General features: G+C 59.3%; 9 protein-coding genes across 9 annotated transcripts; 5 read left to right on the top strand and 4 right to left on the bottom strand.

Annotated features, from left to right (window-relative positions):
* Positions 1–1,438: 1,438 nt before the first annotated feature.
* Positions 1,439–3,595, top strand: P884DRAFT_198958 (WD40-repeat-containing domain protein; the record flags this gene model as incomplete). The annotated part of the gene is made up of 5 exons (XM_069438197.1): positions 1,439–2,126; positions 2,200–2,627; positions 2,690–3,182; positions 3,277–3,421; positions 3,484–3,595. The coding sequence occupies 5 exons, from the start codon at positions 1,439–1,441 to the stop codon at positions 3,593–3,595; spliced, it is 1,866 nt and encodes a 621-aa protein (XP_069298131.1).
* Positions 3,596–4,577: 982 nt separating this feature from the next.
* P884DRAFT_291629 (Dynamin central region-domain-containing protein) lies at positions 4,578–7,776 on the top strand. The gene is made up of 5 exons (XM_069444112.1): positions 4,578–4,942; positions 5,025–5,159; positions 5,286–6,940; positions 7,035–7,119; positions 7,280–7,776. Exons 1-5 carry the CDS (start codon positions 4,881–4,883, stop codon positions 7,446–7,448), a joined length of 2,106 nt encoding a protein of 701 aa, XP_069298130.1. The 5' UTR covers positions 4,578–4,880; the 3' UTR covers positions 7,449–7,776.
* A 1,151-nt stretch (positions 7,777–8,927) lies between these two features.
* On the bottom strand, positions 8,928–10,740 carry P884DRAFT_242039 (CoA-transferase family III domain-containing protein). The gene is made up of 2 exons (XM_069440255.1): positions 10,447–10,740; positions 8,928–10,304 (listed from the first exon to the last, which is right to left on the bottom strand). The coding sequence occupies exons 1-2, from the start codon at positions 10,505–10,507 to the stop codon at positions 9,160–9,162; spliced, it is 1,206 nt and encodes a 401-aa protein (XP_069298129.1). The 5' UTR covers positions 10,508–10,740; the 3' UTR covers positions 8,928–9,159.
* Positions 10,741–11,032: 292 nt separating this feature from the next.
* P884DRAFT_222463 (uncharacterized protein) lies at positions 11,033–12,650 on the bottom strand. The gene is made up of 3 exons (XM_069439526.1): positions 12,420–12,650; positions 11,855–12,371; positions 11,033–11,769 (listed from the first exon to the last, which is right to left on the bottom strand). Exons 1-3 carry the CDS (start codon positions 12,428–12,430, stop codon positions 11,266–11,268), a joined length of 1,032 nt encoding a protein of 343 aa, XP_069298128.1. The 5' UTR covers positions 12,431–12,650; the 3' UTR covers positions 11,033–11,265.
* A 332-nt stretch (positions 12,651–12,982) lies between these two features.
* P884DRAFT_329217 (thioredoxin-like protein) lies at positions 12,983–13,751 on the top strand (the record flags this gene model as incomplete). Its single annotated transcript, XM_069445627.1, has 3 exons — positions 12,983–13,009; positions 13,119–13,407; positions 13,534–13,751. 3 exons carry the CDS (start codon positions 12,983–12,985, stop codon positions 13,713–13,715), a joined length of 498 nt encoding a protein of 165 aa, XP_069298127.1. The 3' UTR covers positions 13,716–13,751.
* A 56-nt stretch (positions 13,752–13,807) lies between these two features.
* Positions 13,808–16,238, bottom strand: P884DRAFT_222459 (gamma-glutamyltranspeptidase; the record flags this gene model as incomplete). The annotated part of the gene is made up of 4 exons (XM_069439525.1): positions 13,808–15,293; positions 15,476–15,825; positions 15,946–15,964; positions 16,074–16,238. The coding sequence occupies 4 exons, from the start codon at positions 16,236–16,238 to the stop codon at positions 13,926–13,928; spliced, it is 1,902 nt and encodes a 633-aa protein (XP_069298126.1). The 3' UTR covers positions 13,808–13,925.
* Positions 16,239–16,786: 548 nt separating this feature from the next.
* Positions 16,787–19,286, bottom strand: P884DRAFT_222456 (uncharacterized protein). The gene is made up of 11 exons (XM_069439524.1): positions 19,075–19,286; positions 18,707–18,998; positions 18,578–18,603; positions 18,493–18,521; positions 18,323–18,437; positions 18,133–18,268; positions 17,997–18,075; positions 17,918–17,941; positions 17,671–17,788; positions 17,591–17,618; positions 16,787–17,538 (listed from the first exon to the last, which is right to left on the bottom strand). The coding sequence occupies exons 1-11, from the start codon at positions 19,165–19,167 to the stop codon at positions 17,009–17,011; spliced, it is 1,470 nt and encodes a 489-aa protein (XP_069298125.1). The 5' UTR covers positions 19,168–19,286; the 3' UTR covers positions 16,787–17,008.
* A 294-nt stretch (positions 19,287–19,580) lies between these two features.
* P884DRAFT_258766 (uncharacterized protein) lies at positions 19,581–20,994 on the top strand. The gene has a single exon (XM_069441272.1). It carries the CDS (start codon positions 19,924–19,926, stop codon positions 20,896–20,898), a length of 975 nt encoding a protein of 324 aa, XP_069298124.1. The 5' UTR covers positions 19,581–19,923; the 3' UTR covers positions 20,899–20,994.
* A 1,105-nt stretch (positions 20,995–22,099) lies between these two features.
* On the top strand, positions 22,100–24,028 carry P884DRAFT_198976 (Alpha/Beta hydrolase protein; the record flags this gene model as incomplete). The annotated part of the gene is made up of 4 exons (XM_069438199.1): positions 22,100–22,298; positions 22,367–22,542; positions 22,619–22,893; positions 22,963–24,028. The coding sequence occupies 4 exons, from the start codon at positions 22,100–22,102 to the stop codon at positions 24,026–24,028; spliced, it is 1,716 nt and encodes a 571-aa protein (XP_069298123.1).
* Positions 24,029–24,097: the final 69 nt, after the last annotated feature.

Raw genomic sequence — 24,097 nt, 5'->3', positions numbered from 1 at the left:
GTATGTATGTATGTATGTATGTATGTATGTATGTATGTATGTATGTATGTATGTATGTATGTATGTATGTATGTATGTATGTATGTATGTATGTACATACATATCCGTACTGCTCGAGTGTTCCCATTGTTCCAGTGCTGCCCTGTTCTGGTTATTGCCAGCACACCTGCCCATCCTCAGGCACGGTATGCAGGTCAAGCGCTTGTTTTTACGGGAAACCCCCAGGTTGGACATTTACACGACTGGAGGCGCCGACAAAGCGAGGATGGAGAGTGGTCCTACCCAACGTGATTCTCCGGGATGCGTCGGGTTCCGGGAAATTCCAAGTCGGCCGGGTCGCCCGAGACTCTAAAGACGCATTTCCGTACGAGTATGGAGACCTCTCCGCCTTTTCGGGGTTTTTAGCCCTTGTCGAATCACCCTTTGTCAATCGATAGGCGCTCTGAGGCAGTCACCAGATTTATCGCCAAACTGTCTGCCTCATCGTGAGGTGAATTGCAACTTTTGGAAATGTAGGATAGTGTAGGCTGTTCGATACTTCTCTGACTGCCATGGACTTCTACCCAAAAAGGAACCCGGGCGGGGGCTGCGTACCGAGAGCAGGACCATTGGGGCGTTCCGTACCTACCTACACAGTAGAGTTATCGTATCAAGGTTCCACCTCCGACCTACGTAAGGCAGGTGTAACTGGAAGCCGCCCATTGCTCCCCCAAACCTCCCATTCCGTCACGCGCAAACGTGCCATTGCCAACCCCAGCGTTCGGTGCGCACGGCCCAGACCAAGCCCAACGTTCCAGCCGATCAGCCCCGCGGTCAACCGCATTCGCACGTCCCAGCCACTGCCAGCATCTCCTGTTGGGAGCTCCCGTCGTTTGGTTCCCTTGCCAGCTGTCCACGAGTGATCTGCAGCTCTCTCCCGATCGATCATCTTGCACCTCAAGCTTTCATCACCGCCGCGTGGAAGAACTCTACGCTCAATTAACTTAGCGAACCGCCATTCTCTGCAAAACGAGTTTCATCCCTTGCCCACTACCCGTTCTTGTCTGCGGGAACGGACGCCGGTCCCGCAGAACCGCAGTTGATCGCCGTGGCAGAACGAACCCCCAGCGAAGCCCCAATCTACAGCCCATCCGCCTCCGGCAGTCCATCCTCCCCGCCGCTTCCGATATCTTCGAACCCCGCTCCGTCCCTCGAACCTCCGGCTTCAGTGCAACTCCCTCCACTCCACAGATCAGGCCCGGCGTCCTCGGAGGGAGTTCCTTCCACGACGACGACTTCGGAGTCCAGCTCCCAAGCCGCGGCCCTGTACTCCGGTTCTAATCCTTCGGCGCAGGTTCTCGGTAGGAGACAGAGGCCCGAGTTTGAGGAAGAAGGGGAGGGAGGAGCACACCTCTACAGCACATCAGACGCCGCTGCCAGCCGCTCGGCACCGAAACGAATGCGCCGCGGAAGCATGTTGCCGGAGCTCGACAAGGCAGGGCCCTCGGGCCGGTCCCCGCAACCGGTGTCTAACGGGGATCGGGCCGCCCGGGATCAGCCCTCGGCGGGTTCAGGCGCGACGAACAAGACGTACGACGACGCCATGCGCAGTGCTCGGTCCAACGGGGATCTTGCGGACCTGCGGCAGGAGAGTTATTACGGCCATAGCCGGGAAGAGGTCACACGCATCCTGATACAGGCGCTGAGAGATTTGGGGTATCATGCTGCGGCAGCCAGCGTCGGCGAGGAGAGCGGATTCCAGGTCGAGAGCCCGGACGTGGTCGCCTTTCGGCAGGCCGTGCTGGGCGGATCTTGGACCAAGGCGGAGGAGTTGCTCTGTGGCAGTGGCACTCGTGGGGCAGGCCACGGCTCTGGGAGCGGGCTCGTCCTGGCTCCCGGAGCTGACCGCAACGATATGAGATTCAGGCTGCGGCGGCAAAAGTTCCTGGAGCTCCTGGAACAGCGCGAGACCGGCCGGGCGCTCGCTGTGCTCCGGCACGAGCTCACGCCCTTGTGTCAGGAGCACGCGACACTCAACCTCCTATCGAGACTCCTCATGTGCCAGGACGCCGACGATCTCAGGAGTAGGGCGGACTGGGACGGCGCGAACGGCCAATCGAGGCAATTGCTATTATCCGAGCTGTCTGGTCGGTCTACCTCTCTGCGTCTGCATGCGTGCATGCTCCCCCCTTGTGCCCCATGACTGACGCGCTTTGGCAGAATCCATATCTCCGTCGGTTATGCTCCCCGAACGCCGGCTGGCTGTGCTATTGGACGATGTGAAACGCAGCCAGGTGGAAAGGTGCCGGTACCACACAAACGACGCTCAACCTTCGCTCTGCGTAGATCACTGCTGCGACAGAAGTCGGTTTCCCTCCGAGGTCCTGGTGGAGCTGTCCCACCCGGGTCCGGAGTCATCCAAGAAACTTGATGAAATCTGGCAGGTTCGCTTCTCGCCAGACGGTAAGCGCCTGGCAACTTGTGGAACGGACGAGGCGGTCTGCATCTGGGACGTCGAGCGCCTCACCCTGTTCCACCAGCTCCACGGGCACCCGAAAGCTGGCGTCGGTAATGTCGCGTGGAGCCCGGACAGCAAGTTCCTGCTCACTTGCAGCCTGGACCACACCGCGAAGCTCTGGAGCGCCGAGGTGAGTTCTGGCTCCCGAAGCCGAAGCGTTCTTCTTTGGTAGATGCTGACGGCAAGGTTGAGACTGGTGAGTGTTTGAGAGTTCTCCGCGGGTTTGAAGAGCCGGTGAGCAGCTGCGTCTGGGTTGCCGACGGCCAGGCTTTCATCACCGGGTCTTTCGACAAGAGCCAGTCGATGAAGATGTGGAACTTGCGCGGGGATTGCGTCTATTCTTGGCCGAATACGCACCGGACCGCGGACCTTGCGCTCTCGCGAGACCAGCGTTGGCTAGTCGCCATGGACGAGCAGTGCACCCTTCACTTCTACAGTCTTCCCACCAGGGAACATGTGTATGACTTGACACTCGACCCAAGGGACACCTTGAAGGCCACCTCGGTCAGCATAAGCCAAGACTCAAGGCACCTTCTCGTCAACCTGACGGACAACGAGGCTATCTTGCTTGACATGGAGACGCGTGAGACGGTGCAGAAGTACACGGGCCATAAGGGCGGGCATTTTACCATTAGGAGTGACTTTGGTGGCGCCAACGAGAATTTTGTCATTAGCGGCAGCGAAGGTAAGCGGCCTTACGAACTTTCTTCTTCTCCTTTCTTTTCATTGTGAATCTGTCCGAAGAGACGACCGGCGCGCTTACGTCGGCTAAATCGCAGATGGCCACGTCTTCATCTGGCACAAGGTGACGGGCATCCTCGTCCGAGAGGCCGAAGCGCATCACACAAGTTGCAACGCGGCTGCTTGGAACCCGACCGACCCTTGCATGTTTGCCACGGCCGGGGACGACGGCAGGGTCAAGATGTGAGTATCCTAGGTTGTTTTGCCAGAGGACTCTGCAACACTAACCGTGCAATCCTGTCTAGTTGGTCAAACAGGGAGCGAGCGAGGGCACTCGCTTCGGCAGCGCGGCAATCTAACGGAACCGCAGCCCGAGCTAGTAACGGTAGCATGGCCTCGGGAGAGATGTGGCATTGATGCGACGCTGGCCCGGTCGCACGCGCGCATGCAGACGAGATGGTTCATAAGGGGCGGCTCTTTTTCACCTTGACTTTCGCTTCTCCAACGGGATCATTTGGAGTACGGGGCACAGCATGGGAGCGGCGAACATGGGAGATATAAGTATGTGGCAGGGACGACGCATTGTTTCTTTTTCTTTTTCTTCCTTTCGCCAATGGATATGCTTCATGAAGTAACGCTCCATCTTTCTTGCAAGCCCCCCCCCCCTTTCTCTCTCTCTCCTCTCTCTTATATCCGATGGTTTGACTTCGAAATTCACCGTGCACAATAGGCTACGATATGGAAGGGACAGGCAGATGATGTGATGACGGAACACCGGGCCTGGGAAACAGCGTGCTGGGCTTGATGGGAAGTGGGCGGCGGCAATGCTTGTGTCCGTGTTGCAATTCTAGGAACGAACTCCATTCAAGACTCCGGGAAAACGGTACCTTATAGATGCGGAAGACATAGTTGGATCTTAGAGGAGGAGGGAAAAAGGAAAGAAGAGGCGAGCAGAGGGTAACGCAAATGGATGCAGTGGCTTTGCAGGCTCAGACTCCTAGAACAAGCAGTAGACAGTGCCCTTGACCCTGATCCGGGGTCGAGCCGCGCACATCGTGTCGACATGAGCTTAGCTGGATGACGTGGGGACGGGAAGCCCACTCATAACTTTCCTGGGCTTGATGGGCAGCCAAAACAATCGACGTCAACTCCCAAAAGGTCTTTTGGGATATGCACATAGAATACCCTAACCCTCTATACTTCGAAGCGAGAAGAGATCCAGTACGGAGTACGGATGAGTAACGGAGTACTACAGCGGGGCTCACGTGCTTCCACACGCTGATAAGGAAGGCAACTTGGGTTGGAAGGGTTGTAAGTAGTTAGTGCAAGGCTGGCTGCTTCCCGGGAGGCTGCGACGCAGGTGGATCCCTACCTACTACGTAAGTCGACTCCCGAAACGGTCTGGCGCTGGCTGCGAGAGCCAAACCATCAACCAACGAGTCCCGCCATCTCATCCAAGCAGCCACGCAGAGACGCAACGCGGCCCTTTTGCTTCAGAGCCGGAGTGTCGAGGCAGATCTGATAAAGCTACGTGCTCTCAGGGCTTTATACGCAGATTTGCGGACCGTCTTCCCTGCTGCACTTGAACTTTTTGCATCAGCGCCGTTGAACCCTTGCCTCGCTCTCTCCCCTGGACTTCCCTTCCGGGCCTGCTTCCACCAACTCCTCGCAGCCGCATCCTCTGCCATCGTATCGCGCCAACATGACGGTTGACGCCACCACGGTCGCCACGACTGGTGGCATTTCCGACCCGGGCCTGATCAAGTACGCTCCTCACCAACGCTCATTGACCCCCTCGGGGGCCTGTTTTCTTTTCCCGTCAGGCACTGACGAGTGCCCCACACAGGCTCGTCAACAAACTCCAAGACGTCTTCTCCACCGTTGGCGTCAACAACCCGATTGATCTGCCGCAAATAGTCGTCGTCGGCAGCCAGTCTAGTGGCAAGAGCTCAGTACTAGAAAACATCGTCGGTCGTGACTTGTGAGCCCCCCATTACCAACCCCCCGCCCCCCCAACTCCCCCGTTTCGCCGGTCCCCCCTTGCCCACGCAGGTGGCCCACGGTGGGTGCCCTTCTTCACCGACTAACGTGCACTACTCGCGAATAGCCTACCCCGCGGTTCCGGCATTGTCACCCGCCGGCCCCTCGTTCTCCAACTCATCAACCGCCCGAGCCAGGCCCAGTCGAACGGGCTCGACAAGGAGATTACAGACTCGACCGATAAGCTCGCGAATACCGAGGAATGGGGCGAGTTCCTGCACGTCCCCGGCCAGAAGTTCTATGACTTCAACAAGATCCGCGATGAGATCAGCAGGGAAACCGAGGCCAAGGTTGGCAGGAATGCCGGCATCTCGCCCGCGCCCATCAACCTGCGCATCTACTCCCCCAATGTCCTTAACCTCACGCTAGTTGATCTTCCCGGCCTCACACGAGTGCCCGTCGGCGATCAGCCGCGGGATATCGAGAGGCAGATCCGCGACATGATCCTCAAGTATATTCAAAAACCGAACGCCATCATCCTCGCCGTCACGGCAGCCAACATTGACCTGGCGAACTCGGACGGCCTGAAGCTGGCCAGGGAGGTAGATCCCGAAGGCCAGCGGACCATCGGCGTGCTCACCAAGGTCGACCTGATGGACGAGGGCACCGACGTGGTGGAGATCCTGGCCGGGCGCGTCATCCCCCTGCGGCTGGGTTACGTTCCGGTGGTGAATCGCGGGCAGAGGGACATCGACAACAAGAAGCCCATCAACGCTGCGCTCGAGGCCGAGAAGAACTTCTTCGAGAACCACAAGGCGTACCGGAACAAGAGCTCCTACTGCGGGACTCCCTACCTCGCGCGCAAGCTCAACTTCCTCCTCATGATGCACATCAAGCAGACCCTGCCGGACATCAAGGCTCGCATCTCCAGCTCGCTACAAAAGTACACGCAGGAGCTCGAAGCTCTGGGACCGTCTATGCTCGGAAATAGCGCCAACATCGTGCTCAACATCATCACCGAGTTCACCAACGAGTGGCGCACCGTGCTGGATGGCAACAACACGGAGCTGTCGAGCACGGAGCTCTCCGGTGGTGCCCGTATCAGCTTCGTCTTCCACGAGCTGTACTCGAACGGCGTTAAGGCCCTGGATCCCTTCGACCAGGTCAAGGACGTCGATATCCGCACCATCCTCTACAACTCGTCCGGCTCCTCGCCCGCCCTGTTCGTCGGCACGACCGCCTTTGAGCTGATTGTCAAGCAGCAGATCAAGCGGATGGAGGAGCCGAGCCTGAAGTGCGCGTCGCTGGTGTATGACGAGCTGGTGCGCATCCTCACCCAGCTTCTCAGCAAGCAGATGTACCGGCGGTACCCGCAGCTCAAGGAGAAGATCCACGCCGTGGTCATCAACTTCTTCAAGAAGGCCATGGAGCCGACGAACAAGCTGGTGCGCGATCTCGTGGCGATGGAGGCGTGTTACATCAACACGGCGCATCCCGATTTCCTGAACGGCCATCGCGCCATGGCGATCGTCAACGAGAGGCACAACCAACAACGACCAGTGCAGGTTGACCCCAAGACGGGCAAGCCCCTGGCCTCGACGCCTGCGCGGGCCGGCAGCCCGACGCTGGGTGGCGACGGCGAGTCGTCTAACACGGGCTTCTTTGGTAGCTTCTTTGCTGCAAAGAACAAGAAGAAGGCCGCCGCCATGGAGCCGCCCCCGCCGACGCTCAAGGCCTCGGGTACGCTCTCGGAAAGGGAGGGCATTGAGGTCGAGGTTATCAGTACGTACACGTACCCGAGATATATGAGGATGCCGGTTTAGAAAAGAAAAGTGAACAGAAAGGACGGAAGATTGCTGACGGCGCAACTCTGCAGAACTGCTCATCTCGTCCTACTACAACATTGTCAAGCGCACCATGATCGATATGGTTCCCAAGGCGATCATGCTGAATCTGGTCACGTATGTTTCGTCCCTTTTCTTCCTCTCTTTATCCCGCCTCTCCCTCCTTTTCCCTCTCTCTCTCTCTCTCTCTCTCCCCTCCCTGCCTTTTTCTTTTGCTATCCGTTTTTGTCAGTCAATCAGCCAATGCTGACTTCTGGGGTCTCTAACGCTGCTGCAGCTACACAAAAGAGGAAATGCAAAAGGAACTGCTCGAGAACATGTACCGCCAGAGCGAGCTGGACGACTTGCTCAAGGAGAGCGAATACACCGTCCGTCGCAGGAAAGAATGCCAGCAGATGGTGGAGTCGCTGACTCGCGCGAGCGAGATTGTCAGCCAGGTGCAGTGATGTGACGGCCCGGAACCGATTTGCCCTCTTATCGCTCTGGTGGAAGGTGAAGGAGTGCGACGTTTCCGCTCAGCAAACTCCTGTCTTGAAGGGGGAAGCGATGGGGTGGAGGTGGAGGTGTAGGGGGAGGTGGAGGAAACGCTGATGGTGGTGATGGCGGTGATGATATAGGTGGTGGACTGGGGTTGGAGCATTGGAGGATTGGTTCCGTTGTAGAACGAGTGTTATTTATGTCTGCTGGCTCCTAGTTTCTTATTCGATACCATCGGTAGATCATGAAAACTGTTGTGTCCTCCCCTTGTTAGTTGGTGGCCGTCGAATCAAAGTTGCAGGGCAAACAGCCTCGAAGCTCGGTGCATCCATCATCTCAAACACCCCCCCCCCCTTTTTTTTTTTTTTTTTTGCTCTATTGCTTATCCGCCACCCGCGCGGCATCCTGCAATGTGGCCAAGGTCAGAAGAGCGTGCGGCCTTGTTTGCGAACAGCCTAGCCTGGCTAGCCTGAATTGTCGAGCAGGTTGCATGCTTCCCCCCCTCCCCCCCACCGACCAACAAGGCCCGCGGGAAGTGTCTGGTTGGGTCTAGATTCTCACCGTCTGCTTGTACATACATAACATAGCCAACCTGACTTTTTTGGATTTCATGTAGGTACGGAACTATGTACGTATGTATGCATGTATGTATGTTGTGCTACCTCTCTCAAGGGAATGGTGGGGTTTCGGCCGCGAAATGCAATTTCAGACTCGGCCATGGCGTTCGCGCCGGGGGATGATCATGTTTTGTTATCTTCTTATTTTTCTCACACGCGTGGTAGTGCAGTGAATGGTGGCGGTGGTGGTGCTGGTGCCGGTAAAAGAAGCAATTGCGTTCACGTTCGGCTACCGGTGGCCTAATTAGCGAGCCTCGGAAGGAGAGGGGGGGAAGTCCGGTTCGAGACTTCTCCGGCGCGCACGGAGATGGGCGGGAGCTGAATTCAAAGGGGAGGGACTTCCTAGGGGAGAGAAGGGGAGACATATCCTTTTCTTTTTATTTCTTTCTTCTTTTTTTTTTTCCCTATTCTTTTCTGTTTCTCCAAAGGTCGTCGTAGTCATTTCACCCCTTCTACTACATACGGGGACCAGAAAGAATTGACTCCTGATATTTCCCCCAATCCTCTCCGATACCCCTAGACCTCCGGCCCCGCGAAGAGCCACGCTCACCCCATCGCGCGTGTCCTTCTATGGCGCACAGCTCGCGAGATCAATCGCCGGGACCTCCGCCCAATCCACCGCCTAGCCCGGCATGGCATAGTTTGGATGACGATGCCTGATGGTGTGTGGAGATGTGTGTGGTGGAAGTTGTGTGTGTGTGTGTGTGTGAGAGAGAGAGAGAGAGAGAGAGAGAGAGAGAGAGAGTTTCCAGGGCAAGAGCTGATCCCTGGGTCAGTTCAGGTCATATACGTGTACGCGGCCCCTGGGCCCGGAACTCGGGCGCAAGGACGGCCAGGAATTGGATTGCGAGATGAGACGAGAAAGGGGGCACGGGTCGTTTCTGCAGGATGCTTCATAGACAGTTAAAGTTAACTGACAAATAATGTTCGTCATTCGTTTTGACGATGTCGCATTCAGACATTAGAAAAAAGGAGGATTGCGCCCGTTTCGCCGGTGAAGGTTGCTTCGAGGGGCCACAGATACCTATCCCGTAGCTCTCCGTCACTCCCGGGCACTCGCTCGTCACAGCCGAGCTTTGTCCTTGAGCACCAAACCGCCCGCCTCGACCTCAAACTGGTCGCCCCTCGACCAACCGAGCCACTCCCTGAGCGTCTCCTCCGCTCCGCAGCCCGGCTCGAGACGACGGCCGGCATAGCCCTCCCCCTCCACGCCGGGCCCCTGGCCGTGGCTGGCGTCACGGGCATCCCTCCTGACGGCCAGCCAGGGGGTGTCCCTGAGGGTGACGGGCGGTCTCTGGTCGCCCTCCTTCCCCTCGCGGTCCTCTTCCAGCTCGCCGTAGTCGTAGACGGGCGTGCAGCAGGCGTCGGTGCCCACGAACACGCGCTCCCACTCGGCCCTCGTCCTGGACCGGAAGGCCTCGGCCATGAGCCGGCGCAGCTCGGGCCACTGGGTGCGGTCGTGCCGCCTCCCCCGCTCCCAGCCTTGGCCCTGCAGGCCGAGGCCGGCGACGAGGCGGGCGAAGAAGCGGTCCTCGAGCGCGCCGACGGCGACCCAGCGGCCGTCGGCCGTCTCGTAGCAGTCGTAGAAGGGGCAGCCCGAGTCGAGCAGGTTCTCGCCCCGGGGGCGGTCCCAGAGCGGGGAGCGGCGGGCGAAGCGGGCGAAGCTGGCCAGGTACGAGGCGCCGTCGACCATGTTGGCCTCGACGACCTGGCCGCGGCCGGTGCGCTCGCGGGCGAGCAGGGCCATGAGGACGGCGTGGACGAGCATGGCGCCGCCGGCGGCGAAGTCGCCGAGCAGGTTGGCGGGCGGGGTGGGCGGGGCGCCGCGGCGGCCGAGCAGGGCGAGCACGCCCGAGACGGCGAGGTAGTTGATGTCGTGGCCGGCCATGGCGGCGAAGCGGCCGTCGCGCCGGAAGCCCGTCAGCCGGGCGTAGACGAGCCGCGGGTTCCGCCGCAGCAGCTCGGCCGGCCCCAGCGACAGCGCCTCGAGCACGCCCGGGCGGAACGGGTCGATGAGCACGTCGGCCCGCGTCGCCAGCGCCCGCACCAGCGCCGCGCCGCGCCCGTTCTTGAGGTCGACCGCCACCGACCTCTTGTGCCGCGTCAGCAGGTCGCCCGCCGGAGGCGCCGGCGCGCCCGACGACGAGGGCCGGTCGATGCGCAGGACCGAGGCGCCCGCGTCGGCCAGCATCAGGCCGGCGAAAGGGCCTAGAGGGGTTGGTTAGCGGGCTTTTTTTTTTTTTGCAATTCCTTGTTCTATAATTGAAAGGAAAGAAGAAGAAAAAAAAAAGAGAAGAAGAGGAAGAGAGAAGGGAAAGGGGGGGGGGGGAGGAAGGCAGAGTTCCCTTACCAGGGGCCAAGCCGGCAAATTCAATGACTCGGATGCCCTGCAGGGGAGGTTGCCCGGACATTGCGCGCGCGCGCGCGAGAGAGAGAAAGCTCCAGGTTGGGATGGAGAAGGAGAGTTCGTGGCAGTGGAAAGAAAGTATCGAGTCGATGAAGCACTAATGAAGGCTCCCTGAGTTGATTTCCTCAGTTGATTCTCTCCAAGTTTGCATCGTAATTATTATCAAAGTCCCACTCCCGGCGGCTTCCCGAGGTGCTTTGGTGTTCCTCGGCCTCTGGTAATTCTCCGCTGCATGCTTGTCCCTTTCCCGATGCGGTCGTGTTTTCACTGTATTACAGTAGTGTGTTCGTGCGGAGAAGTGGATATACTGTGTAAGTGTTGGGAGGGGGGGATGGACCTGGTCTCGGATATTTGTTAGATCTGGAATACCTTCCTTAGAGAGAGCAAACCGACATCCAAAGAACGCGAAAGTGCAGACTAGTGTGAGTACCTACGTACTGCACGTGTATATACCTATATATATATATATATATATATATATATACATGTATATATATATACATATAAAAGTATGATGTAAGTAAGCATGTACTGTGGTAGGGAGCCAAAGTTTCACCCCCTGCCCAGGTACCGACCAGGGCTCTCTCGGAAAAACCTCTTGTGCCTCTACCACCAGTTTTTCCCGCCTGCGCCTGCCTGTCAGGCCCCCTGTTGATACCCAGACAGGGGGTCAACCTTACCCATCATACGTAGTACAATACATGTATGGACATGCGTGGATTTACATCTATATGGGCAGTAGGCACATCCCGACCGGCAAAGTCAGCGCGACGTTGCCATTGCCGATAGAGGCGCCTGCTTCACGTTTGCGCTGACCCCCGGCTCAATGCCATCCAATATCTCCATCAACTCGTCCCAGACTCTCTTCTGCACCACCTTGCCCTCCTTCGACAGGACGAAGGGGCTAGGGTCGTCCACCTTGCCGCAGTCGACGTACTTGCCGTGGGTCTTGCGTCCGCCGGCGGCGGCGGCCAGCAGCGCCCTCGCGCCCTGCTCGCTGGTGTGGCCGAGGACGAAGGTGAGAATGGCCAGGAAGAACTGGCCGATGAGGAAGACGTTTCTGAACAGGCTCGACTTGCACAGCCCGGGGTTCGCCGCGTTGACCACGATGGGGCTGGCGCCGGCACTGGCGGCGTCCAGCTGAGCGGCAAGCTCCTGCATGATGAGGATGTCGAGCAGCTTGGTGGTCATGTAGCGTTCCTGCAGAGCGCCGCCGGGGCGGAAGGCCTCGAAGATGCGCGGCTGGTTTTTCTCGACGAACCTGGTCTGCGGTAACACGTGTTAGCCAACCGACGAGGCAGAGCAATCGTGCGGTGGTGTCCGCCCCCCCCCCGGGCACAGATGTGCTTACCCAGAAATGACCCTCGCTCCCCACGACCGTGACGGCCGGCTCGACGTTGAACTTTGCCGCCGTCCTCTTCATGAGCGGCAGCAGCATCAGGACCATCAGGAAGGTCGAGATGACGTTGGTCGTCACCTGCATCTCGTAGCCCTCGGCCATCCCGGCCGGGGTGATGGAGAGCATGGCCGCGTTCTCGAGCAGCACGTCCAGCCTCTCGAGCTCGCTCTCGGCACGCCGGCAGAAGGCACGCACGCTGTCGAACGAGCACAGGTCGAGCGGCCACACCTCGATCGCGGTGGAGGTGGCGACGGAGGACTCGATGTCGGCCTTGGCGGCCTCGCCGCGCTCCGTGCTCCGGCAGGCGAGGATGAGGCGGGCGGCGCCGAGGCGGGCAAAGTGGCGGGCAGCCTCGAGGCCCAGGCCGCCATTGGCGCCGGTGACGATGACGGTGCAGCCGGCGTACGACTTGGTCGGGACGGGGAGGGGGCGCAGCTGGGCCTGCAGGAAGTGCCAGGCTGCGGTAATCCTGCCCCAAGTCAGTACCAATTCGAACATGAGCCACCGGCTGACTTACGGGTTAATCATCCTGGAAAGCTTATGAAGGGATGCTCAGATGCTCAGCCTCCTATCCGTCTAACAAGTCCGTTGTCGAAAGGCGACGCGACTAGGAAAGTGAACGGAGATGACGATCTGTTTTCAAAACTTCCGAGTTAAAAAAAGAAAATGGAAAGAAATAAAAAAATAAACATTAATTTACAATGACTGTCCGTTTGCTAGCGGATCTATACACCAAGTAAAAAAAGAGGCCATCAAGGACTTTTTTTAATGAACATTCACAGTTTAGTTGCAGGTGTGTACTGCAGTATGCACCAAGTCGACCAGTCGCGAATACTAGTTATGGCCTAATCACTTCGTACCCTAACCCAGGTAGAGAGTCTCCCTGACGGAATACCAGGTACTGTACGGATTAGTTACTAGTACTCCGTACAGTCTGTAACTGTACAAGTCCCCTTGCATCATTACCAATCAGCAGCCAAAAAAAGTCGCGGGGGAAATCGGCCTTTCGAGCTTGTCCGATTCGCCTCGCCTCTGCCCGAGTCCTTTCCGTCAACATCAACCGCAGCTCGCACGATCAAGATGTTTTCGCGAACGGTGTTCTCGAGGGTAAGTAATTAGCTCCGTTGACGATGGGCTCCTACGATGGGCTTCTTGGCAACGTCAAATGAAATCAATCCAGTCAGTTACTGACCTCGAAAACTAAACCTCTTTGCAGGTAGCCCGGCAGACAGCCCTGTCGGCGATCCGCCCTGCCGCAACTCCCGTCAAGCCGTCCCCATTCCTCCTCTCGGTCGCCGCCCAGCGCCGCCTCCTCTCCGATGCCGTCCGCCAGGCCATCGATAAGGCCGTAGCCTCCGCCCCGGTGGTCCTCTTCATGAAGGGAACCCCGGAGACGCCCCAGTGCGGTTTCTCGAGGGCGAGCATCCAGGTGCTGGGCCTGCAGGGCGTGGACCCGGAAAAGTTTGCGGCCTACAACGTGCTGGAGGATCCAGAACTGAGGCAAGGTGCGCACTTGTTCTTTTTTTTTCTTTTTCTTTTTTTTTTTTTTTTTTTTTTTTTTTTTTTTTTTTTTTTTGCGGCACAGCAATGGTTTCAAAGAGAACAAAGAGGGCGCTGACGGAGTGAGGCAGGCATCAAGGAGTACTCGGACTGGCCGACCATCCCCCAGCTCTACGTCGACAAGGAGTTTGTCGGCGGCTGCGACATCATCGTGTCGATGCACCAGAGCGGGGAGCTGGCGAAGTTGCTGGAGGAGAAGGGAGTCCTAGTCAAGGATCATAAGGAGCCGGCCGAGGGCGAGAAGAAGGAGTAAACCAACGCACGCACACACACGCACACACACACACACACATACACACACGCACGCACGCACGCACGCACGCAAACAAGACGGCTCTCTTGCTGCGCCAGCTTTGTACAGTACATTTCCAAAGAGACGATACCATGGCACGTCGAGATAACTGTAACATTTTTTTTCTCCTCCCGTTTATTATGGTGGTATCTTTCGTTTAAACCTCTTCCCCTACGCCGGATACGCCGCCCCGTCGCCCCTCATATCGCTGCCCGCCGACCACACCCCCGTGCCGTCGACGGGGTCGACCGTCCAGCGGATGATCTGGCCGCGGCCAAACATCTGCCTGCCCATGCCGCCCCAGCCGCCGAGGACCTCGACCGGGTGGCCGAGCTCGCGCAGGCCGCGGATCGTCTCCTCGGGCATGCCGTCCTCGACGTAGACGACGCCGCCGTAGACGTCGCCGACGTCGGCCATGCCGGCGCCGATGCAGACGCGCGGCGCGTCGAGCGCCTGCTGCGGGCTCAGGCCGCCGACCAGCTGGCCCAGGAGCACCTGGACGTGGCCCTGGGGCTGCATGAAGCCGCCCATGACGCCGAAGACGGAGTGCAGCGACGACGACGACGACGACGACGACGACGACGACCCGCCGCCGTCGGCGTCAGCCTCGGCCGCCAGGTTGGTGACGAGCCCCGGGATGATGGTGTGGTAGGGCCGCTTGCGCGGCGCCAGCACGTTGGGGTGGCGCGGGTCGAGGCTGAAGTTGGCGCCGCGGTTCTGCAGCGTGAAGCCGCAGCCGCGCGGGATCGCGGCCGAGCCGAAGCCGGTGTAGTTGGAGTTGATGAAGGAGATGGCGTTGCCCTGCGCGTCCGCCACGGCGAAGTAGACCGTGTCGCTGCTGCGGAGCGCCGGCGACGGGAACGGGTTGCCGTGGCTCAGGTTCGCCGCCGCCCGGCCCGGGTCGAACAGCCGCGCCCGCTCGGCCAGGTACTCGGGCGAGAGCAGCGCCGCGGTCGGCGGCGCCCGGTCGCTGTGCGGGTCCGTCACGAACCAGTGCGCGTCCGCGAACGCGATCCGGAGCGCCTCGATGATGACGTGCAGGTACGCCGCCGTGTTGTGGTCCGCCGGCGTGAAGGTCGGGATCTTGCCCGCCTTCTCGAGCTCCTGGATGATGCCGAGCGCCATGAGCGCCACGATCCCCTGCCCGTTGGGCGGATGTTCCCACACCTCGACGCCCCCGGCGCCAGCGCTCTGGGAGGAGGAGGAGGAGGAGGAGGAGGCGAGCCCCTGCCCGGTGAACTTGAGCGAGATGGGTTCGACCGGCTCGCTGCCCTGCTCCAGGTGGTGCTCGAGGTCGGCGAGCTCGAGGTGCCCGCCGCGGTCCCGGACCACCCGCACGATCTCCTCGGCGATGCGGCCCGTGTAGAAGCCTTTCTTGCCCTCGGCCGCGAGGGTGCGGAACGTGCGGGCCAGGTTGGGCATCTTCATGATGTCCCCTGCCCGAGGGGCCCGGACCCCGTCAGGGGCTGACGGGTCCGCCTTGAGCATCTCGGCAAAGTTTGGCGATGCCTTGCGCAGCTGCTCCTCGCCGCGCCCCCACTATTCGGAGAAGTCAGCTTTCAACAACACAGTCGAGATGGAGAGGGAAAAAAAAAGGGGGGGAGGGAAGAAAGGAAGGGAGGGGAGGGGAGGGGAAGGAGGAAGACAAAAAAGAACCAAAGTAAAAATAAAAAAAATCATGTTTTAAAACAAGTTCAGAACGGGACCGGTAGAAAACCTACATGAAAGGCGGCATCTTCCGACACGGGGAATCCCTTCTCGCCCAGCTCGATGGCCGGCGCCAGGATCTGCTCCAGAGTCAACTTGCCGCTGCCGAAGCGCTCCACCGTATCGACCCATCCGGCCGCGGCGCCCGGCACGGTGACGGCGTGGATGCTGCTCAAGGGGATCCGGCCGACCTCGTCGTCGGCCAGCCCCAGGTCCCTGCGGACCGTCTCGAGCGTGCACTTGCCGCCGGACCTCCCGGACCCGTTGAGCGCCGATACCTTGCCCGTCTTGGCGTCGTAGTACAGGCAGAACATGTCGCCGCCGATGCCCGTCGACGTCGGCTCCGTCATGTTGAGGCCGGCGGCTTGGTCGTCGTCGTCGTCGTCAGTCCAGTCCGCGCTGCTGAACCACACGATGCTCGTGGGGAAAGATGGAGAAAAAAAAAAAAAAAAAGAGGAGGGAGGGGAGGATTACTACTACATACCCACTGCCACAGCTGCGTCCTGCGATCATTGATTGCAATGATAAGGGGGCTCTTGCTTAGCCCAATGCGTCTCGACACAAGTCTTCCACAGGTAGGCCCGAATCCGATCAAGACACAGACACACTTACAGCAGCATTCCCGCCGGCATTGAGGATGGCGATGCCGCACTTGGCCGCCAGCGGCTGGGTGCACGCCACCATGCCCGTGGTGCTGTGCACCACGCTCCTCCGGCTGGGCCATTTCATAAACTCGCCGCTCGGCGGCGGGTATACGGACGACGTAGGGAGGGGCATGGCGGGTCCGAGCGGGAGAAGGTGGGTGCTGGTAACGAAAGCGGCCGTCTCTGGTCTTGAACGTGGCGAAGTTGCGAGAGGGAGCGAGGAAGAAAGTGTTACGTATTACGTGTGTATGTGTGTATATGTGTGTATGTGACAACACTGGGCGCCGTTGAACAACTGAGGTCAAGTCCCCTCTATATATATATGCATTTCAAGTCCACGTATCCAACTCTTTTGACATCTCCAGAGTATGCAAAACGACGGCTCGCCCGACATCCGGCCGCTCGGCATATCCCTGTGGCCCCGGTGCTTCCCCTCCCCCTCCTTTTTCGCCTCTGCTTGTACACTAGAGACGCGGGGGGAGGAGGGGCACGCCGAGAGCCGGGGCGGGTTTGCTTCTGTTTACGTACACTAGTCTAGCACGAGCCGGGGAGTGGGGATGAGGCGGGTATGTAATCCGTACGTCCATAGTAGGGACGATGGCGTGTTGCAGCGGTTTCATCCATAGTTACTCCGTACATAGTACTTTGTTACTTGTATGTATGCACAGTACGGATTACATACCTTACATCCGAACGTTACCACAAGCGCCCCGAATCAGGCCGGCCAGGCACGTCATGACACCATCCGGGTCAAGGTTCACAGCCCCACCCGGCACAATGCTGCACTGTCCCCGGCGGGAACGTTCACGTCTATTTGGCTCGACTCTCCGAGCTCATCCACCACTGCCGGGATGGTTATCTACTACGCCGCCGCGGCTTGCCCCGTTGCCAGGAGCATGAACGTCATGCCGCCTCCGTGCCAGCTTTCTCCGCCTTCTCCGCCTTCTCCTTGGCCTTCTGCGCCTTCTTGGCCTCGATCTGCTTCTGTTTCTCCAGCTTCTTGAGCTGGTTCTTGGTCAACTTGCCTTCCCCTTCCGGGGTCGCATCACCGCCGTTTCCGTTTTCAACCTTGGGAACAACCAGGGGCGCGCGCGGGTTGCCTCTCCACCGGAGCGGCCGCCTCTCCATGAACAGCTTGACCGTCTCGTCGTCCACCTTGGCTCTCCTCTCCTGAAACGCGGCAACATACTTCTGGAGCTCCCGGATGCAGATGGCCTTCAGTTCGCCAGTCAACATCCTCCCGCTCTCATATTCCACCTTGATCCTCTCGAGCTCTTCGTCATCCTCGAGGAAGAAGCGGAGGTATTGGTAAGCCACATCGACGCTTGTGTCACCTCCGTATTGGCGGTGTTCCTCCTGCGACACCTTGCCGCCGGAGAAGGCATATTTGTTGATCTTGGTCTTGATCTGATTGGGAGTGTCTTTCAAGAAGACTTTTACGCCGTCAGCGCACAGTCGTGGGTCCCAGAGCCTCGGTTCACTTACTCGCTGACTCATCGATAGACGCCGACATCTAGGCACGGTGTCAGCACAACTTGGGTCTCCAGGAGAAGCTCGGGGCGTACCTTGGTCCCGGGCCCCTGAAGAGCCGGCAGGAAGAGCGCGTGGATGAGGGATGGCTTGGCGTAGGGCTTCCCCTGGTACTTCAACCTTGCCGACACATCGCGCGTCATGCGGAAGTCTGTGCTGGTTAGTCAAAACGCAAAGCTTGGCTCCAATAGCGGTTTGAGGTCCTCACATCTAATACTCGTCAGCACAGCCATTCGGGGTGGGGTGGGGGGGTTCACGCTTGCTAATTCGGGTGTCACTTACGGGTCTTGGTCAATAGCGCATGGACTTCAACCTTGTTAGTCTTGTCAGAATAAGAATAAGATCCTTTCGGGGGTCTTACATGAGCGCCGGTATCCCGACGGTCTTAGACTCGTCATCACCGAAAATATGCGGGAACGAGGAAGCCCAGCTGGTTGCGCCTACGCTGCCATTAGACGCTTCTCCTTGCCAGGGGAGCTGGCTGGGTTACCACGCACCCTGGATGCTGCCGAAGTGGATCCGCCCGATGTTGGTGCTGTCGTTGAAGCCAAAGATGGCGCGGGCTTGGTTGAGGGTGATGTGCTTTGACAGGCGGACAATGTTCCTGTAGAAGGCACCCCCGACATAGTCGAACTGTGAACTCGGGTCAGTCTCCTTGGTCCTTGGCACCATGCCCTCTGTGCTTACATCAGAGAAGATGAATGTCTTGGCCGGGTCAAAACCAATGGCAATGATGTCCTTTGCGTTATTGGTGCAATAGCCCTGAACCTCCTCAATCGTTTTCTTCTCGGAGAACAGATACCTGGGACCTTCGTTAGTCGAACGCTTCATACCCGCCACGAGGCCCTTGAGCTTACTTCTCGTCATCCGTCATCATGATAATGAGCTTCGTAACGTTAGCCTTGCCCTGGACGGATTCTTGGCCCATCCGAACCAACGTACGGGGACATCAAAGGTATCCTGGAGCCCTGTATCGGTCGCGTTAGCCCCTGCCTCACACGGCCTCCAGAGTCTACCACCCCGGGGTCCCCAACAACTGGCACTCTGGTGCGGTGATGGTTTTGTGCGTACACTTGGTGAACTCGAACGGGATCGTGTGCCCGACGTGGACGCTGTCGGACGAGGGCCCCCGACCGGTGTAGAGGAAGAAGGGCTCGCCGCGCTCGTAGCGGTCGAGGATGAGCTCAAAGTCCCTGTGAGAAAAGACGATGCCTCGTCGGAGGAAGTGGTGCGGGCGCTTGCCGGTCACGCGCTCGAAGCGGGCAAGCAGCTCGTCGTCGATCTTCTTGGTGCCAAACTCGTCGATCAACTTGTTGTAGTCGATGGCCTTGACCACGCCGTCCTCGCCAACTTCGCCCGAGACCTGTTATAAGAAAACGGCATCAGGCTCTGTCAGATGCTCAAGTTCCCCGCCAGCTCGCCCGCAGGAGATCACCAACATTGTAGGGGTCGACGGTCTGCTTGCTCGGCTTCTGCACGTTCTCGGAAATTGGCGACTCGTCAAGGGCCGCGGCGTTGACATCCGTCGCCATGGTCAAGATTCGTCTTGTAGTCTCGTTCGGAAACCGAATTGCGGCAATCTCGGGCTCTGGAGGCTCTCGTACCTGAAGAAGGGTCCACGGCGTGAACTGGTGAGTCAAGGGCGTGAACGGGGAAAGCAAGCGCTGCAAGTACGGATATTCCGTTAATAACTGCCCGCATGGTGGGGGAGGGGCACTTAGTTACAGGGTCTTGGCGTGCCGGGGGGAGGGAGGCGGGCACTGGCGGCAGAATCATGCCCGCCGAGAGAAATTCCCCAGGGGTCCTTTCCGCCCTGCGGCTGCGGGGAGGATGCGACGATTCCACAATCCGATGTTCTCCTGCGCCGATGCTTGTCCTGCGACAGCACCCGGCGCCTCGCGACCATGTTGGCAGCACCATGGGTGTGCCGTAGCTGTGTGCGGTCCTTGAGACGCGCCGGCTTCATCCATTTCGTTCGACGAGCCAGCACAGGTACTACCGCTCTCTCCCGTCCCGTCCCGCGATCGCAGCCCAGTGTTCAATCCATTGACAGCGGCGTTGGCCAAGTAGACATTACGATCAAGCTCCCGCCCGCCCTTCTCGAACGCGCCCGGAGGCTCACGGCCGAGCACGACCAATTGAGCGCCGCATTGGAAAAAAACTTTGACCCAAAGAAGGCCAAGCGCGCCGGCGAGATCTCGAGGGTCGCCGAGGCGCTGAAGCAGTTCGAAAAGGCGAAGGCTGCCCTCAGCGAGCTCCAGGGCCTGCTCGAGTCAGACGATGCTGAGATGCGGGAGCTGGCGAGGGACGACCTCGAGGCCACCAACGCCCAGCTCGACGAGTCGTGCCACAACCTCTCGGCGGCCCTGACGCCCAAGCACCCGTTTGCCGACATGCCCTGCCTGCTCGAGGTACGGCCCGGCCCTGGCGGCACCGAGGGGCGCTTCTTCGCCGACACGATATTCCGCATGTACAAGGCATACTGCTCCAACAAGGGTTACCGCACACGAGTCGTGCAGTATGAGGCATCGGACAGCGACGGCTCCACGGGCTCCGAGGGAGAGATCCCTCTGCAAGAAGCCGTGCTGGAGGTCCAGGAACCGGGCGCCTACGGCATCTTCCGCGGTGAGGCGGGCATGCACCGCGTTCAGCGAGTGCCGGCCACGGAAAAGAGCGGCCGCACCCACACGAGCGCCGTCGCGGTTTGGGTGCTGCCTTCCTTTCCGGAGAACAGCACCTCGGAGTCGGAGGCCGACTGGGATAACCCCGAGAGCGACTTCTACGTCGACCCGAGCGAGGTGCGTAGCGAGAAGATGCGGGCCAGCGGTGCTGGCGGGCAACACGTCAACAAGACCGAGTCGGCCATCCGCCTGACCCACATTCCCACCGGCACGACGGTCAGCATGCAGGACTCGCGGTCGCAGCATCGCAATCGCGAGGCCGCCTGGCGCTTGTTGCGATCCAGGCTTGCTCAGCAGCGGCGCGAGGCCAGGGAGGAGGCGGCGCGCCAACTGCGCAGCAGCGTGCTGCCCAACTCCCAGATCACCCGGGGAGACAAGATCCGGACATACCAGTACCAGCAGGACCGGTGTACGGACCATAGGAGCGGGTTGAACACCCACAACCTTCCGGACGTCCTTCGGGGCGGCGAGACCCTGGAGAAGGTCATGAAGAGCGTCCAAACCTGGTTGATTAACAAAGACATCCAGGCGCTCATTGCCGACGAGGAAGCGGCTGCCAAATCCGGGAAGGGGAGCAAGTAAATGCTTTCCACTTCTCGTGTATTAACTCTGGAAACTTGTATAACTAACACAGGGAGGGAGCTAGTTAGATAATGGTATACCCCAATAGAATAGCAGTTGTATCAAAATCATATTTTCCCCTATCTGCATCTTATTAGCGGTAATAGGACGCCATTTCTGGTTTCCCACAACACCCTGAGAAGTCTCCCGCAAGATGTTGAGGTTGATGTTGCGGGACCGGTGGAGCTCGGCATTTTGAAGAAGCGGAGTCACTAATACAGATTACTGTAATAAAGACATTGGAGGTTACACTACCGACCTGATTGTTACTCGTGGATGTACGGATTAATACCGACCTGCAACCCACTCCTGTCCCCCAAGGGGCTTTGGCCCAATCAGGGCTCGAGTCTAGCTCTCGCACCTCCCTATTCCGGCACAGCTTTCGAACGCCTTCTTGGCACTGGCAAGGACCCGGCACCTTCTCTCCCCGTCTAGCTGCCGCTAGGGATCGGCGCGATCCATTCATTCGCTCTCTGCGCAATCTCGGGGGAGTACTCCCCTTCAAGGCTGCATGTCGAGGCCCTGGATCAAGACCTTTGTTTGCGAACCCACCATTCAGTCCCTCGGTTAGCAAAGAACCAAAAAGAAACAAGACAGAAAAACAGGGAAGCAAGCAGGCATGGCTCACCCTCTTGCGCCAAAGGCAAGTACAAATCTGTGTACATACATACAAGTACAGGTTATGCAATACTTACTTGGTCATGTCTGAATACAACTATGGCCGGATCCACGGCTCCTCCGGTTGCCCCGTCGCATTACTAGCACCGGGCACTGCTCATCCACACAGCTTCCCGGACGGGTAGGTGCAGAGCCCAAACCCCTCTCAAGGCCTGCAAGCCTGCTATCGCACCTGCCTGCTGGTGGCTCACCTTGCTGAGCCCACCTTCTGATTCCCATTGGGCCTGCCTCCAGTTCCTCTCCGATTGCCATTCGACCATGTTGTGGTACCCTGCTCCCCCCGGGCTGCCCCATCCATGCCCGTCTTGCTTGAGGATGGGGACAAGAACCGCAGGGGTTGGTGGAGTTGATGCGCTAGGTTGACCCGAGGTCGCTGTCGTTACAAAGTATAACATTTGGGGTCCTTTCCCGCCCCCACGACAAGGCGCCGCTCGAGTTCGCAGCAGCACAACCGACACACCTCCTCCTCCGGCCCTCCGTCAAGATGCTGTGGACGACCCTTCTCTCGGCCCTCCTCCTGACGGGGACGGCCGAAGCCGCCGGGCGCAGCATAGCGCATGCTGGGAAACGCCATGTCGAGCACGCCGCGAAGAGGGCGAAGCCCATCATGCCGGCGGGCCGTTATCAACCCGTGATCGAGCGGGAAGAGAAGGCGCCCAAGTTCCTGACCCCGAAGACAGAGAGTGGGTGCCCCAGTTTGGTGGGGGGATGCCCGATTGGGTTGGAAGACGCTGCTAACTGGCAATCCTAGAATTTGCCGTCGACGGGAAGGGCATCCCGGACGTCGACTTCGACGTCGGCGAGTCCTATGCCGGCCTGCTGCCCCTCAGCAGCGACCCCAACGACGACAAGAACCTGTTTTTCTGGTTCTTCCCCTCGACCAACCCAGCGGCCGAGAAGGAGATCCTCATCTGGCTCAATGGCGGTGTAAGTCCTGCCCCGCGTAAGCCGTCCATCCCAGCACGCCTTCGCTGACCGTTGAGAAAAATACAAAAACATAAAGCCCGGCTGCTCGTCCTTTGAGGGATTGCTGCAGGAGAACGGCCCGTTCCTGTGGCAGTATGGCACCTACAAGCCGGTTCAGAACCCGTGGAGCTGGCACACCCTGACCAACATCGTCTACGTCGAGCAGCCCGTCGGCACTGGCTTCACCACGGGCACGCCCACCATCACTAACGAGGAGGAGCTCGCGGCCGAATTCATGGGCTTCTGGAAGAACTTTGTCGACACCTTTGGCCTGCACGGCTACAAGGTGTACATTGCCGGAGAGTCTTACGCGTACGCTTGCTCTCCACCCTTTTCCTCTCTCGCTGCTCGTTTCCGGAACTCAACGCTGACTCTGTCCAGCGGCTACTACTGCCCCTACATCGCCGCCGCCTTCCTCGACGAGGAGGACAAGACGTACTACGACATGTCTGGCATGACCATCTACAACCCCTCTCTCGCCCCCGACGAGATCCAAGAGCCCATCCCGGTCGTGGCCTTCACCGAGTACTGGAGCGGCCTCTTCCCCTTCAACGACACCTTCCGCGCCGACATCAAGCGCCGCGAGAAGGAGTGCGGCTACGCCGACTTCCTGGCCGAGTATCTCGTCTACCCGCCCAAGGGGCCCCTGCCGTCCCGCCTGCCGGGCACCCACCCGGACGGCACCACGCGTGAGGAGTGCTGGAACATCTACTGGGACATCTTCGACGCCATCTCCGTCCTCAATCCCTGCTTCGACATCTACCAGGTCGCCACGACTTGCCCCCTCCTCTGGGACGTCCTCGGTTTCCCGGGATCGATGCCGTACCTGCCCGAGGGCACCAAGGTCTACTTCGACCGCGAGGACGTCAAGCGCGCCATCCACGCCCCCGTCAACGCCACCTGGGAAGAGTGCTCGTCCCGCGACGTCTTCGTCAACGGCACGGACCACTCGGTGCCCTCGACCGTTCGGGCGCTCCCGCGCGTCATCGACGGCACCAAGAACGTCATTATCGGCCACAGCGCCCTCGACATGATCCTGCTCGCCAACGGCACCCTGCTGGCCCTGCAGAACATGACCTGGGGCGGCAAGCGCGGCTTCCAGAGCCGGCCCGACCAACCCTTCTACGTGCCCCTCAACAACATCACCACCCTGTCCACCCTGGCCGCCGCCGGCGTCTTCGGCAGCCTCGTGTCGGAGCGCGGCCTGACGTACGTGGGCGTCGACCTGGCCGGGCACATGGTGCCCCAGTACGCCCCCTCGGCCGCCTACAGGCACGTCGAGTACATGCTGGGCCGCGTGGACTGCATGAACTGCACCAAGCCGTTCACCACGGATCCCTTCACGCCACAGAGTAAAGGGAAGCTGGGCAAGGGCACAGCGCCGCAGGGCTGGAGCAATGCGAGTGGACACGGGAAGGGTAAGGGTCCAAGAAGGATTAGAGCCTAGAGGGGGGAGGGGCGGTCGCTAGAGAGCTGATACTTCATAGAGAAATTTAATCAGTACTGAAACCATAAG

The sequence above is a fragment of the Thermothelomyces heterothallicus genome (assembly GCF_042370625.1).
Source record: "Thermothelomyces heterothallicus CBS 202.75 unplaced genomic scaffold P884_scaffold_9, whole genome shotgun sequence".
Lineage (NCBI taxonomy): Eukaryota > Fungi > Ascomycota > Sordariomycetes > Sordariales > Chaetomiaceae > Thermothelomyces > Thermothelomyces heterothallicus.
This window is presented reverse-complemented; position numbering and strand designations above follow the sequence as displayed.